Below are 15,341 nucleotides of genomic sequence, written 5' to 3' on the forward strand. Positions count from 1 at the left end.
TAGAAAAACCCACAATATTTATAAACTTCTCATAAATTTATTTTGCAATAATTTTAATGACTGTAATTCATTATCAGTATATATATTTTTATATATATTCATTCATATATTGATCAAACAAAAAAAACAAGTCAACTTCCTGTCAAGTAAACAATAATTTCTAACCATTTAATTTCGAAATTAAAATCGCTCACCAATTTACCCTTTTATTTCATTAATTACCATGGTAAGTATCCTATTAATTAATTTTTTTAGTTACTAAATTAATTTATCATTAGAAAAAATTTTTACATCCAGATTACTGTCAAAATTTCTAATTTTTTTTTACTCCAATCTATTAAAATTTAAATTCTGGCCAAAATATTCATTTCACATAAAAATTATCTCAGACCTTTTTTATAGGAAATTAAATTTCCTTTAAGTTTATTTCAGTACTTTTTTTTCGTATATCTAATATTTAAGCCAGAATTTAAATTCCAAGTCATGGGAAAAAATTAACTTCTGTTTTTTTTTTTTTTTTTTTTTTTTTTTTTTTCAAATTTTTGTCAGTAAAAAATTGTCAATTTTTTTTCAGGCATCAACATCAAAAAAAGGAGGCACGAAAAAAAAATCAAAGCTTATTGATGAGCTGACAGATGACCAGCGTTCAGATATTAAAGAAGCGTTTGATCTTTTTGATACCGATGGGACAGGAATTATTGCGACAAAAGAATTGAAAGTTGTGTTACGAGCACTAGGATTTGAACCTAAGCGCGATGAGTTAAAAAAACTCATTGGAGAAGTTGACCCTGATAATGAGGGAGTTATTTGCTATGAAGATTTTCTGACACTGATGGCTACTAAAATGGGAGAGAAAGATAATAAAGAGGAAATTTTACGGGCATTCAAACTTTTTGATGACGATGACACTGGGAAAATAACTTTTAAAAATTTGAAAAGAGTTGCCAAAGAGTTGGGAGAGAATTTGACTGATGAGGAGTTACAGGAAATGATTGATGAGGCTGACCGTGATGGCGATGGCGCCATTTCACCTGATGAGTTTTTGAGAATCATGAAGAAAACTTGTTTGTATTAATTTCTTTTTTGTATTTATTTAAATTGCTGCTAAACTACTGGGTTTATGACCATTTTTGTAAGGACCTTTTTTGTAGGAAATTTAATTCTCTATAAAAAAGGTCTTTTTCACTTTTTTGATATCTTTGATATTTTAGCCGGAATTTTAATTTTAAAACTAGTGGATTTGAAATTTTGATTAGATATGCAAAGAAAAATGTATGAGTTTCTTTAAATGATGATTCTGGCTAAAATATCAAATATATGAGAAAGTTGATGAGGATGTTTTTTGTAGGAAATTGAATTCTCTATAAAAAAAGTCTCTTTCACTTTTTTGATATCTTTGATATTTTAGCCGGAATTTTAATTTTAAAACTAGTGGATTTGAAATTTTTACCAGATATGCAAAGAAATATATAAGTACTTTTTAAAATGATGATTCTGGCTAAAATATCAAATATATGAGAAAATTGATAGAGGCTTTTTTTGTAGGAAATTAAATTTCCTACAAAATTATCTCAGTGAACTTTTGTCGTATCTTTAATAGTTTAGCCATAATAATAATCCAAAGTTTGATAGAAAGATAAGATTGATATTTTTTTATAAAAAAAAAAATGGAATTAAAATTTTAAAAAATTCTAGTTCGTAAACTTTGGAAGTTATGATGAAATGCTAAGGACTTTTTTTGTAGATAATTTAATTCTGGGTAAAAATGGTCCTTAGGTGTTTTCATGTAAACATGATAGTTTATGAGTTATGATTTTTTAAAAAAAAAATTCTTGAAAATGTCTGAATTGAAAAAAAGTATTTATTAATATTAATAATAATATTAATTAAGTATCGATGTATTGATGGTTGAGAAAATAAGAACAAAATTTTTGTACCAAAAAAACATAATTTATGAATATTTTTATTTACAAGTCAGCAACCGCAGTTTTAATTAAATTACAAATTTTTTCAGAACGTTTTTTTGACTGATCAATACACAGCATAAGTAATTGTTGCGATATTGGTCTTCCGCCTGCAATTAAATTAAAAGATAATTTTTAGTACTAGGGTCGAATTCGTGACGCGATTACCGTTAGTTTGAGTACCCACATCGATATATTTGAACGTGGTCCAAAAAATCAAAATGGCGGGTCATTAAAAATATTGAAATTAAATTTTAAAAATTATCTACTGAAAAATGTCAATGTGACCATTCATTTTAATCGTAATTTTCTCCCCGATATTTAATCACACCATTTTTACCGCAATTTAAATTTCCCGCTTCCGAACCATCTTACCCCTCTCGCGAAAACATTGACCACTTTATCAAAACATATTGATGTGACCACTCATTTGATCGGAAATTTTCCGCTCTTTTCAAAAATCTTCATCACAAAACCCCCAAAAATTTTCTACTCTCCCCAGAACTCAATTTAATAAAAAATATTTATAATTTGAATAAAAAAAAAATTACCTGGCTTATGTACAAAACATATTCCATTTTCATTTATAACAATTGTAATCCTACTTAAAGATAATGCTTCCTCTTCTTCCGTAGGATCTGCGAGTATTAATTCACTAAAAAAAAAAAATTTTTTAATTATTTCATAGAATAATTTATTTCTTTTACCAAAAAACCTCTCGTATCTTCTGAACTATTCAATCTATTCAAAAACTTATAGAGACCTTTTTTGTAGAGAATTAAATTCCCTAAAATTTTTGTCTGATACATTTTCGTCGTATCTCCAATAGTTTAGCCGGAAAAATAATTATAAACTTACTCATCGTAAATAGCGAAAGTATTTGAAGATAACAAACATTTTAACGTCAACTGGTGACGATTACTTGGATGTACGACAGTCGTTTTTGCTTCTGGGTTGTAATTTATCTCTGGTAATGTTACTAGAGCAGAAATTTTTTTTTAAATTTAAACTAACAATTAATTACAGAAAAAAAAAAATTAAACTTACGAGTGGAAAGAGCGGCCATAAGCGCACCGATGCAGGCATCAATTAATGAACCATCGCAATCAATGCACTCCAAGTCACAGTACAGTACCCAGGCTAATTTATTTTTACAGATACAGAGCTCACGCAAATCAATTGCTTGTGAATGATTTAAAATATCGTCAATTATTTTAGTTGCAGTTTGCGCATTTTCGCTGGGTGGCCCTGGCCGATATTTTGATGAACAGAGGGGGGTCAGTCCTACATTTGGTATCAAGTATCCACAGTCTGGTGTTTCGGATTTTGGCTCCGCTAATTCCTGAAATAAAAATTTTTAATCACTTTTAATTTTTTTTTTTAATTAAATATTCGAATATCTCATTAAATATTGAGTTTAGGAAAAAATGTATAGAGACCTTTTTTGAAGCCCTTTGAATTCTCTACAAAAAAGGTCGAGTCGACTTTTAGTCTAAAATTGATATTTAAGGCTCTAAAAATTTTTAAAGCTGACAGTCAAATTTTTAATTAAACTCTAATTTAAAAAATTTAAACGTTTATTTTAAAATTGAAATATCTCATTAGTTATTGGATTTAAGGGAAAATTTATAGAGACCTTTTTTGAAGCCCTTTAAAATTTCTACAAAAAAGTCCTCATCGACTTTTTAAAAAAATCAAAATTTTACAAGTTTAACATTTTTTAAATTTCTAATTTAAATTTTTTTATGCTTGCGGTTTCAAAAGTTTAAAATTACAATTACGCCTTAATTATCAAAGATACAAAAAAAGTCATCTGGACCTTTTTAATAGAGATTTTTCAGGGCTACAAAAAAGGTCCTCATAAATTTTACTCTAAAGTTAATATTTAAGGAGTTAAATAACTTGTTTTGAAAATTAATAAACTTACAGCTTTAATACCACAGACAACTTTAGTGTTGCCGATTTTATAAATCGCCGATGCATCGGCTTTTGTTATTGATGATACGTTGACGTTAACCGGACGGTAATTTAAAAATTCACGTCCATCTGGACGAATTTCTTGTGTCTAAAAAAAATAAAATTCATTTTATACAAAAAAAAAAAATTATAAAATATTTAAATAAATTCTTACCAAGTAGTCACGGAGAAATTTCATAGGATAAAGAGTTCTGGAAAAAAAGCATATAATTGATAAAAAAAAAAAAAATAAATATAATTTAAATAATTAATTAATACAAAATTATAATTACTGATAAAGTGACGCCATTATTAATTTTTTTTATTAACACTTTTCACTTAAAATATTAAATTTTTTTTTTAACCTCTTGTTTACTGTCAACTTTGTATAAACATGAACATGAAGACACAATTTACCATGTGCTCGAATAATATTTAAGGCGGGTTTTAATTTGAATATAAAAAAAAACCCAAAAGAAAATTATCGATAGTGTAGGAATCGATTGTCATGTGCGCGCATCAGCCATCTTGTCGTCGAATATTTTAAAAAATTATAAACGCGATTTTTAGTAGACATTTTTTAATTATTAATTAATAGAGTAAAAATTGATAATTAATTTACTAGAGCAGTAATTTGTTGAGATTTTCAGGGTTGTGTTAATTTTTTATTTTATTACTTAACTACTGGATTTATGAGATTTTTTGTAAGGACCTTTTTTATAGGAAATTTCATCCTCTTTAAGAAAGGTCTCTTTCATTTTTTTGATATCTTTAATATTTTAACCAGAATTTTAATTTTAAAACCCAGGGATTTAAAGTTGTTATCAAAAATTTAAAAAAAAAGTATATGAGTTACTTTAAAATAAAATTCTGGCTAAAATATCAAATTTTTGATAAAATTTATAGATATCTTTTTTGTAGAAAATTAAATTTCCTACAAAAAAGTCCTCTATCATTTTTCCAATATCTGTAAAATTTTAACCGTAATTTCAATTTTAAAACCCGCGGGCCTAAAATTGATATCAAAAACTCAAAAAAAGTGTATGAGTTACTTTAGAACAAAATTCTGGCTAAAATATCAAATTTTTGATAAAATAGACATAAACCTTTTTTATAGAGAATTAAATTTCCTACAAAAAAGATCCCTATCATTTTCTCGATATCTCCAATACTTTAACCATAATTTCAATTTTAAAATCCGCGGTTCAAAAATCCAAAAAAAAACCAAATTTCATTTTATTTTCACAAAAATAAAACCAAAAATCCATTAAAAAAATTAAACTACAGTATACACACCAATAAATTCTTACTTAAATAAAATTTCATGGAAACCACTTCCGCACATTAAGGCGCGATTTCAAAAATTCAAATAAAGGCGCGATTTAAAAAATTCAAATAAAGGCGCGTTTTCAAATACAGAAACCTCTGACCCGCCATCTTCAAAAAACATACGTGTCACTACACTCACCTCAATAATAACAATAATAATAATAATAATAACAATAAAACACACGTTTTCTATAAATTTACAATAATAATTTGATGACGTTGATAATTATAACAACTAACCAAAAAAAATAATTAATCTCATTAAAAAAAATCAACTTCCAAATGTTGATAGTTCATTAGTTGATTTAAAATTTTAAAAATAAATCTACTACTTATTTTCGCCACAGCACAGATTTAAATAAATAAAATAAATTAAATACGTAAGAGACTTAATAGTAATTAATTAAGCTAATTAATTATTTGAAAATGCACACGGTATTTACAAGAGCGAATGCAATATTGGCATACACTGTAAGTGTTGCCGGTTTTTTAACATTTTTCTGTTTCCTGTCAACTGTTTTTCTAGATTATCGTGCTGTTGCTAATTTAAATACTGTTAAAGTTGTTGTGTAAGTATTTATTTTTATTAATTTTTATTAATTACTAATTACTGTAATTTTTATTTTTTTAATTACAGAAAAAATGTACCGGACTACAGCGCGTCGAGAGAAAAAAATGATCTAGGATTTTTGACATTTGATTTACAAACTGATATCCTTTTTATATATTTATAAGTATATATATATATGTATAAATTTGTTTAAATAATTAATTTATATTTTCTTTAATTTATTTTAATTATTAATTACATCTCACTCCATTATTTAATTGGAATGTAAAACAGCTGTTTCTTTATTTGACTGCCGAATATAAAACTGAAGCCAATCATATTAATCAGGTATATATTAATTAATTACTTATATATCAGATATAATGCTCATATATTTTTATGATTCTGAAGCTCGGAGACGATTTATAATTTTTTGATTTTTTTTTAATGTCGATTTTGAGAAGAAATAAAAAAAATAAAAAAATGCACATGTAGGAAATTTTGAAAACTATAAGTGCATTTTTTGAAAAATATTTTTTTTTTATTTACTGTTAAGAAATTCAAAAATTGTTTGATGGGTAATTGGGTGAGTAGTAGATAAATTTAAAATTGGTAATTAATAAGGTAAATAATTGATAAAATAAAATTTTTAAAAAATGGGCATTTGAAAAATTTTGTAATTAATATGTGCATTTTTTGTAAATATTTTTTTTTTAATTGTTTATGCTATTTATGTGGAAATTAAAATTTGTCTGTCTGATAGAATTAAACACTCGTCTGAACGAATTTTTGAATTTTTTTTAAAACGATAAATTATAAAAAAATAAAAAATTCAAAAAATTGCACCTGTAGATTTTTTAATTTCCTACATGTGCATTTTTTTATTTTATTTTTTTTGTAATTAATTTTCTGAAAAAAAAAAATCCAAAAATTTTTCAATGTCTGTTAACTTCAGATCATAGTGAACTGACGTCAAATAATTTTTGAATTTTTTTTAAAACGATAAATTATAAAAAAATAAAAAATTCAAAAAATTGCGCCTGTAGCTTTTCTAATTTCCTACATGTGCATTTTTTTATTTTATTTTTTTTTTAAGTAATTCGCTGAAAAAAAAAAATCCGAAAATTTTTAATTCTCTACTAACTGCAGGATCATTAATAATTTATTTAATTATTGAATCCTTGTTTAATTTTACTGACGTCAATTTTATAAATTATCAAATTCTGTTTTATGGGGATTTAGTATTCCATTGGTACCATTATTATTATTATTTTTTTTTTTATAGGTCGTATTATGGGATAAAATAGTATTGCGTGGTGACAATGCAGTACTTGATTTTAAAAATATGAATACGAAATATTATTTCTGGGATGATGGTAATGGTCTCAAGTATGTATTAATTATTATTATTATTTTTGTTAATTATTAATTAATCAAAGGAAAGACTAATAATGATTTTATTTTCTTAAGGGGTAATAATAATGTGACACTAACATTATCGTGGAATATTATACCAAATGCTGGATTATTACCGAGTGTCAATGCATTTGGATCTCATACATTTGCATTCCCGCGAGAATATACTAATTCTCGGGTTTAATATAATAATAATTAATTATTTAATCAATTAATTAATTATAAATAATTCGTACATTTATTATGGGTAATTAATGTTAAATAAATTTAATTTAAAAAAAAAATAATTAATAATGCATTTAAATTTAAATTAATTAGTGTCTCTGTACATTTTTATTGATAATAAAATTTTTAAAAAGTAGTTCAAATTTTATTTTGATGTCCCCATAAAAATCCCCATAAATCCCAATACCTTCAATTTTTATCCTCTAAAAATTCCTCAGAAAATTCATTCTTAAATTTAAACTCCCTGACTACGAAATTTCAAACTTTCCCTGAAAAATCCTCATCTCAAATCCCCAAAATCCCCATAAATCCCAAACCCTTCAATTTTTCCTCTAAAACTTCCTCACAAAATTCTTCCAAAATTAAAAATCTTTCACTTTACAAAATTTCAAACCTCCTCTTAAAATTCCTCATTTTAAATCCAAAAATTCCCCATAAATCCCAGCCCCTTCAATTTTTATCATCTTAACATTCTTTCTTTAATTTCAAATCCTCAAAAATCTTTCGATAAAAAATTTTAAAACCCTTTCCCTAAATTCCTTATCTCGAATCTAAAAAATCCCCATAAATTCCAACATCTATATTTTTTTCCATTGAAAATTACCTCTTGAATTAAAAATCCCTCACTACAAAATTACCCCTCCCCCCCTGAAGAATTCCTCATCTTAAATCTCCGTAAATCCCAAACCTTTCAATTGTTTCCTCTAAAAATTCCTCATAAAATTCCCTCCAGAATTTAAAATCGCAAAAAAATCCTATACAAAATTTCACAGCTTAAAAATTTTTTCATCCCAAATCCCAAAAATTCCCCATAAATCCTAAATCCCTAAAATTCTCCAGCAAAAATTCCTCAGAAAATTCCCTCCAAAATTTAAAATCGCAAAAAAATCCTATACAAAATTTCACAGCTTAAAAATTTTTTCATTCCAAATCTCAAAAATTCCCCATAAATCCTAAATCCCTAAAATTCTCCAGCAAAAATTCCTCAGAAAATTTCCTCCAAAATTTAAAATTCAAAAAAATCCTATGCAAAATTTCACAGCTTAAAAATTTTTTCATTCCAAATCTCAAAAATTCCCCACAAATCCCAAATCCCTAAAATTCTCCAGCAAAAATTCCTCAGAAAATTCCTTCTTACAAATCAAATCCTATGACCTATTTAAAAATATATCATGATATATTTGCGCAAATCTCAAAAATTAAAAAAATTCCCACAATTTCAAAATTCCTCATAAATTTAAAATTTGAAATTCGTTCACAAAATTTTTCCAGTGACGTAACACACAAAAGTAAAAAAAAAACTCATTCATCACACTATCTCCTACATATATACACACATATATCTACTCATATATACCACATATCTATACACACATATATATAAATATATATAAAATATAACCAATATAACCTAGTGTATTTCCGCTTGAGTCTTCTTAAAAATAAAATTTATAAATAAAATAATTACGCTTATTGTGCCTTCTATTAATTAATTAATTAATTAATTTGGTAATTAATTTTTAAAATAAATAATTATAATTAATATTAAAATTTATATATATACATATATATAAATATAAATAAAATATATGTAATATAATAAAGTTGATCAACTCGATGGATACAAAAAGAACAATTGAAGCAAATAAACAATTAGATGGTAATTGTTTAATTAATTATGAATTAACAACAAAAAAACCAACAAAAGAACAAGAGGAAGAAGAAGAGGATAAAAATAAAAAATTAATTAATGATGCTAATGATAATGATGGAAAAAAATCCATTGACAAAATAATTAAAAAAAAAATAGATTATGAGGGGAGTGTAATTATTTGGCGTGGAATTTTGGACTGGACAGAACCGATTAGAAAAAATTTTGATGTCAAAAATGTCGAGAAAAAACAAGAGGCTGGAAATGAAGTTGGAGGTAGCGGAGGAGGCGACGATAAAATTAATGATAATAAATCAAATGAAATAATTTGTAAATTACTGGTATGGAATATCGATGATAAAATAATCGATGTGAAAAAAAATTTGCCGGATAAATTGACAATGACTTTGATGCGCAAACAATTTATTAGAAATACTGATAAGAGTTTTTTTAATAATGCTACCAGAACGCTTTTTGATATGGAGGCTTGTGATAAATTGAATTCTTTGACTAAATTTATGAATAGTGGTTATGTAAGTATATTTATAAATATAATTTTACTTTTGGAAATCAGTTTTTTTTAAATTTATTACACGAATTATTTAATTATTTATTAATGGTTTTTTTAAATTTCAAATTTTAACTATCAGATTTTTGAAGGTTGTCAATTAATTTTGTAGGTATTGGTTTTAGGGAAAAATGGATGAGGACTTTTTTGTAGAGAATTTTAAAAGCTACAAAAAATGTCTGATTAATTTTTTTGATATTTTTGATATTTTCAAAGTTATTATTATTTTGGAGTAAAAGTTCCGGGTTTTGGGATGACAAGTTTAATTAATTTGTAAAAAAAATTAAATTTACTAGGGAAATTATAGAAATACGTAAAAAAGTCACTGATACTTTTTTGTAGAGCGTTAAATTAACTACAAAAAAGGTCATGATGACTTTTGCCCTCAATCTAAGCGATGAAGCTCTAGAAGCTTTGAAAGCTTCAATTTTTTTATTGCTCAGAAATTTAAAGTAACCCAGTAAAATAATTCAAAAAAACAATAAATACCGCTTAAATATCAAAGATATCATAAAATTCCACTAGACCTTTTTTGTAGCTCTTTAAATTTTCTGCAAAAAAGCTCTTCACAACTTCTACCAAAAATCAAACCTTCACATTTTTACAAGCCTTGGTTTTTCAAAATTTCCTCTCAAAATTTTAAGTTAACTCCAGTACTTTAAAAAATTAAATTACAAGCGAAATATTAAAATTATCAAAAAAGTTATCAATACCTTTTTTGTAGAGAATTTAAAGCCCTACAAAAAAGGTCTAGTTCATTTTTACGCTAAAGTTGATATTTAAGGCTCCACAATTTTTTGAATGAAATATTTTTTGTTGCAGTTTGGATGTATATTTTTTTCATCAAAACCTAACAGTCAATCATCATTACAATCGCAATTAACGACTAAAATTAATAAAGTATGTACACTTCATTATGCAGCAGAGCGTCAAATGTACATCGGATTTTTTTTAAATGATACAACAAATTTTTTAAACCGTATGCATGAAATAATTCAGTACCAGATCGGAATTGAGACATTTTTTAGACCTGGTAAAATGACAGTACCCAATCCTGTAGTGTCATCATTTTATAAAGATTTTATCGTTGAAGAATATAAAGGTGAGTTGATACAACAATTAAAAAGTATACCGAGAATAAAAGAAGAGCGTAAAGAAAGAGCTAAAATGTCACATGAAAATAGTCAATCAAAAAAAGTTAGAGAACGTAAAAAATATTTGGAGAAACAAAAAATAAGACAGCAGCAGCAGCAAAAAATCGACCAGGAGCAAGCAGATAAAAAATTAGAGGAAACGATTAAATTTCAAAATGAAATGCTGGATCGATTACCGGTTGTCAAATCGAATGGCAAAAATGATAAACAGAAGATAGTTAAAGCTCGTGTTAAAATCGAGGGACAGAATATTGATGAGATAAACAAAATTTTTGAAAATCGAGGAGTCAAAATGGAGGAACGGATGAGAGAAAATGACGACAGGGATGAGAGTAAATTAAGTGAGTTTATGGAATTGCAAAATAAAATGTTTGACCAGTTGCCGATTTTGGTTAAACAGGAACAGGAAATAGATGGTCATAAAATAGATATTGAAAAAAAAATATTTGTTCAAAAAAAAAAAGGATCGGAGGAAAATAAGTTTGAAAAAATTCAAATAAAAATACAACGAAAAATTTTTATTGAACCTAAAATTGATGAAAAATTGAAACATATTAATGAAAAAAAAAATTTTTTACAACAACAAGTTTCTATTAAACAACAACAACAACAACAACAATGTTCCGCTAAACAAGAACAACAAAGTTCTGCTAAACAACAACAAAGTACTGCTGAACAACAACAACAAGATTTTGTTGAGCAACAAAAACAACAACAAGATTTTGTTGAACAACAAAAACAACAACAATGTTCTGTTGAACAACAACAAAAACAAACTTTTGTTGAACAACAACAAGAACTAATTTCTGTTGAACAACCACAACAACAGAATGAAGTTGAACAACAAAAACAACAACAAAGTTCTGTTGAACTACAGCAACAACCACAAGAAAATTCTTTTGAACAAAAACAAGATTCTATTGAACAACAAAACAATTCTACTGAACAACAACAACAACAAAAAATTGATGAAACTCAAAGAAATTCTATTGAACAACAACAAAATTTTGTTCAACAACACAAACAACAAAATTTAGAAAAAACTCAACACAATATTGCTGAAAGTCAACAACAACAAAAAATTGTCGAACAACAACAACAACAACAACAACAAAACAATGAAATTGAGAAAAATTCAGACAGTCAAAATTTAAGTGAAAGTGATTCAAAGTCCAACCAACAACAACAACAACAACAACAACAAAATAAAACAAAACAAAATGACAAAGTAGTAATACTTCAAGAACACAAAAAGCAGCAACAAAAAGAAACAGAACGTAAAAAAGATGAAAAAAAATTGAAAAAACAGCAGCAACAACAACAGCAACAAAAATTAAAGGAACAAAAAAATTTACTGAAGACAATAAACCATCAGCACAATCACCATCACCACCATCACTCGTCATCGTCATCTAGCTCAAGTATCGTGACTAAAAAAATAGAAAAAACAATTCCGTTGCTTGTAACACAGAAACATTCGATTTTGTGGCAGGGGTTACTTGAGTGGCATGAAAAAATTAAGTGTCCTGGTGAAAATAATAAACAAATTCGGTTCAATGTCCTCTGCCAAATGCTGTCACACACAAGCGCAACGAACGCCGAATTAAAAATGAATTTATGGCCGCCAAAATTGATAATGCAGCTGATACCCATGCAGCTGATTAATAGTATTGACAGAAACTACTTTTTAAAAACTAAACATATTTTTTGTAATCTCATTTCCTGCACCACTTTGGACTCTCTGATAAATTCTATGAAGACTGGCAAAGTAATTTTCATTTTTTAATTCAAATTTTTAAATTTCCCGCGTATTAATTTTAATTTTAATGGGAATTTTTTTTAGATTGGTTTGATTTTATTTAAATCAGATCAACAATCGACATCAAAATGTGACATTAGAGTTTTTATTCTACTATACATTGAAGAGAAACGCGCGTTCTTTGGGTCATTTCCGGAAGATCAAATAACTTTTGCTAATCATTTGAGAAAATTAATTGAGTATGAAAAAGGAATTGAAGCCATTATCAAACTGAGACATGTAAGTTTTTAATTGGGTAATTTGTCAAGGGGTAAAATGGGTCGGAGTAAAAAGAAATTTTTATTTTATAAATTACTGTTATTTATATATGATACTGAAGTTAGCCAACGTCCAATAATTTTTGTTCTTTTTTTTTTAAATAAATTATAAAAAAAAAAAATATTTTTAAAAAATGCACTTGTAGTTTTTTTAATTTTCTACATGTGCATTTTTTTTTTTTTATAATTGATGGAAAAAAAAATTCGAAAATTTTAAAGTCTCTGCTAATTGCAAGATATTTATTTTGTAGTCAATAATTTTTTTTTTTTTTTTTTTTAAAGATAAATTACAAAAAAATAAAAAAAAAATAAAAAAATGCACAGGTAGAAAATTTAAAAAACTACAAGTACATTTTTTTAGAATATTTTTTTTTTCATTATTTATCGTTAAAAAAAAAAATCAAAAATTATTAGACGTTAACCAGTTTTAAAATTTATTTATTTTTTTTTGTTTTTAATTTTTTTAATTTGTTTTTTTTTTTTTTTTTTTTTCAGCAACGTGTTGATAATTCTAATAAACAGGTTACGAATTTAGCTGACGCATTATTACCACAACAATCAAATAATAATAATAATAATAATAATATTAATAATAATAATAATAATAATAATAATAATAATAATAATAATAATAATAATAATAGTAATAATAAAAATAATAATAATAACAATGGTGCCAATGGAATAATAAATCTTGAAAAAATAGATTTTGATACTTTAAAAAATGCACGTCAGCAAAATTTAATAAGAATTCAATTATTAAAAGAATTATTATCAGAAGCTGAACAACAGGAAGTTCTTTTTAAATCACAAATTGAAATAAATGTATGTGTATATATATATATATACTATAGATTTTATAAAATAAAATATAACTTGATAAATTTTTTTTTTAGATAAGGAAAAACATTGAAATTGCTAGACAAGAAATGAAAAATAAGGAAGAGGTAAAAACAAATATTCTATTGTTTAATATTTAGACTGTAAATTATTATTATTATTATTTTTTTTTTTTTTTTCAGGCTCAAAAAGGAAACAAAAGTAGCAATAGTTGATTCGAGAGGCAAAAATTTAAATGGCTAAAATAATAAATGGTTTTATAAATTTATATAATTGTAATTAGAGAAGAAATGTCGATTAAATTGCAGAAGAAATTTAAATTGTGAATTAAATAAAGGAAGTCAATGAATTTATACGAAATTAATACGTGTTACATTAATATTTTTAAATTTAATGTAATAATTATTATTTTATAATCTTTTTAAATATAAAAATATATTTTATGTATATATATTTCATTGTTTTAATTATTTCTACTATTAATACCATAATTAATTAAATATATATATATATATATATATATATATATATATATATATATATATATAGAGAGAGAGAGAGAGAGAGAGAGAGAGAGAGAATTGAAAGCACTTTAAAATGAGTACCAACAACCCATACTTATTCTTATATATTTTATGAAATATATATATATATATAGTTATATATATATATATATAATTTCTAAATTTTTTATAAATATGTCATGTGGGTATTCATTTTAAAAGGCGTTCAATCCTGCATTTCTTTATACATTTAAATTCACATATATGTATATGTATACATATATTTATATATATAGTTATGAAATTTGAATTTCGCAAAAATTTACGACCATTTTGTGGGGAAAATTTTAAAATATATAATAAATCAAAAAAAAAAAAAAAAAAAAAAAAACACCTAGTTATTTTTCAAAAATATTTCAATAAATTCAAAATTCAGTTCCAGAACTCAATAAAATTTAAAAATCGGGAATTTCTTCCCAGTTAAATAATTCATAAAAAAAATAATAATTACAAGTGATTTAAAGTAAAATAAATAATTGCCGAGTATAAAATATCAATAAATATTTGAATTATTTGAAAAAATAAAAAAAAACTCACCGTTGCTGCTCTGGCATAAATTCTTTCGTCTCACCCTGGAACCGGAACTTAAATACTTGAAAAAATTACTCACAATAAAGTACACACATATAAACTATTCACACAAACTGTCACTGATGTTAATTACACAGAACTTCACTTTCTCAAAAACAATTTATAAATTTAAAAAAAAATTCACACGAATAAATTTAAAAAAAAATGGCGGCACAAAACTTGGCAATAAAAAAATTATTTTTTACACAAATTACAAAAAAAAAATTCACTACTGCACAAAAATGATCACTGATAACTTTTAAACACTTTGCATGCAAATACTAATTTAAAAAATTTATTTACGTGGGTTTTAAATCAATTAAACAAACGACAACGAACGCCAGTAACTAGACATCGAAAAATATACACGAGTTTACTGACTGTTTTTTTTGTACGAATATTTCAAACACCGATTTGAATTTTATCACAAAATATACGTTGGGTAGTAGAGAATATTTATAGATAAAAATTTTTATTTA

At 25.2% G+C, this 15,341-nt stretch overlaps 4 protein-coding genes across 4 annotated transcripts; 3 read left to right on the forward strand and 1 right to left on the reverse strand.

The window, feature by feature from the left end:
* Positions 1–1,612, forward strand: LOC103570811 (uncharacterized). Its single transcript, XM_008548687.3, has 2 exons — positions 1–226; positions 575–1,612. The coding sequence occupies exons 1-2, from the start codon at positions 224–226 to the stop codon at positions 1,073–1,075; spliced, it is 504 nt and encodes a 167-aa protein (XP_008546909.1). The 5' UTR covers positions 1–223; the 3' UTR covers positions 1,076–1,612.
* Positions 1,613–1,902: 290 nt separating this feature from the next.
* LOC103570821 (exosome complex component RRP43) lies at positions 1,903–4,385 on the reverse strand. Its single transcript, XM_008548698.3, has 7 exons — positions 4,214–4,385; positions 4,096–4,132; positions 3,892–4,029; positions 3,012–3,306; positions 2,823–2,943; positions 2,516–2,619; positions 1,903–2,074 (listed from the first exon to the last, which is right to left on the reverse strand). The coding sequence occupies exons 1-7, from the start codon at positions 4,228–4,230 to the stop codon at positions 1,968–1,970; spliced, it is 819 nt and encodes a 272-aa protein (XP_008546920.1). The 5' UTR covers positions 4,231–4,385; the 3' UTR covers positions 1,903–1,967.
* Positions 4,386–5,404: 1,019 nt separating this feature from the next.
* LOC103570829 (signal peptidase complex subunit 3) lies at positions 5,405–7,576 on the forward strand. Its single transcript, XM_008548712.3, has 5 exons — positions 5,405–5,818; positions 5,887–5,960; positions 6,059–6,147; positions 7,085–7,188; positions 7,270–7,576. The coding sequence occupies exons 1-5, from the start codon at positions 5,676–5,678 to the stop codon at positions 7,397–7,399; spliced, it is 540 nt and encodes a 179-aa protein (XP_008546934.1). The 5' UTR covers positions 5,405–5,675; the 3' UTR covers positions 7,400–7,576.
* A 1,281-nt stretch (positions 7,577–8,857) lies between these two features.
* On the forward strand, positions 8,858–14,182 carry LOC106693149 (putative uncharacterized protein DDB_G0271606). The gene is made up of 6 exons (XM_053738105.1): positions 8,858–9,624; positions 10,482–12,581; positions 12,657–12,851; positions 13,385–13,714; positions 13,786–13,836; positions 13,912–14,182. Exons 1-6 carry the CDS (start codon positions 9,058–9,060, stop codon positions 13,942–13,944), a joined length of 3,276 nt encoding a protein of 1,091 aa, XP_053594080.1. The 5' UTR covers positions 8,858–9,057; the 3' UTR covers positions 13,945–14,182.
* The last annotated feature ends 1,159 nt before the right edge of the window (positions 14,183–15,341 follow it).

The sequence above is a fragment of the Microplitis demolitor genome, chromosome 4, assembly GCF_026212275.2.
Source record: "Microplitis demolitor isolate Queensland-Clemson2020A chromosome 4, iyMicDemo2.1a, whole genome shotgun sequence".
NCBI classification, from domain to species: Eukaryota; Metazoa; Arthropoda; class Insecta; order Hymenoptera; family Braconidae; genus Microplitis; species Microplitis demolitor.

Bases quoted from the DNA above. Each gene is read 5' to 3' on its own strand.
- LOC106693149 (XM_053738105.1), top strand. From the start codon at position 9,058: ATGGATACAAAAAGAACAATTGAAGCAAATAAACAATTAGATGGTAAT. The intron at 12,852-13,384 runs GTAAGTTTTTAA...TTTTTTTTTCAG, and splicing joins CCATTATCAAACTGAGACAT to CAACGTGTTGATAATTCTAA. The intron at 13,715-13,785 runs GTATGTGTATAT...TTTTTTTTTTAG, and splicing joins AATCACAAATTGAAATAAAT to ATAAGGAAAAACATTGAAAT.
- LOC103570821 (XM_008548698.3), bottom strand. The intron at 3,307-3,891 runs GTAAGTTTATTA...TTTTTATTTCAG, and splicing joins TTGTCTGTGGTATTAAAGCT to GAATTAGCGGAGCCAAAATC. The intron at 2,944-3,011 runs GTAAGTTTAATT...TTTCTGCTCTAG, and splicing joins TATGGCCGCTCTTTCCACTC to TAACATTACCAGAGATAAAT.
- LOC103570829 (XM_008548712.3), top strand. From the start codon at position 5,676: ATGCACACGGTATTTACAAGAGCGAATGCAATATTGGCATACACTGTA. The intron at 5,819-5,886 runs GTAAGTATTTAT...TTTTAATTACAG, and splicing joins AATACTGTTAAAGTTGTTGT to AAAAAATGTACCGGACTACA. The intron at 5,961-6,058 runs ATATCCTTTTTA...ATTATTAATTAC, and splicing joins GACATTTGATTTACAAACTG to ATCTCACTCCATTATTTAAT.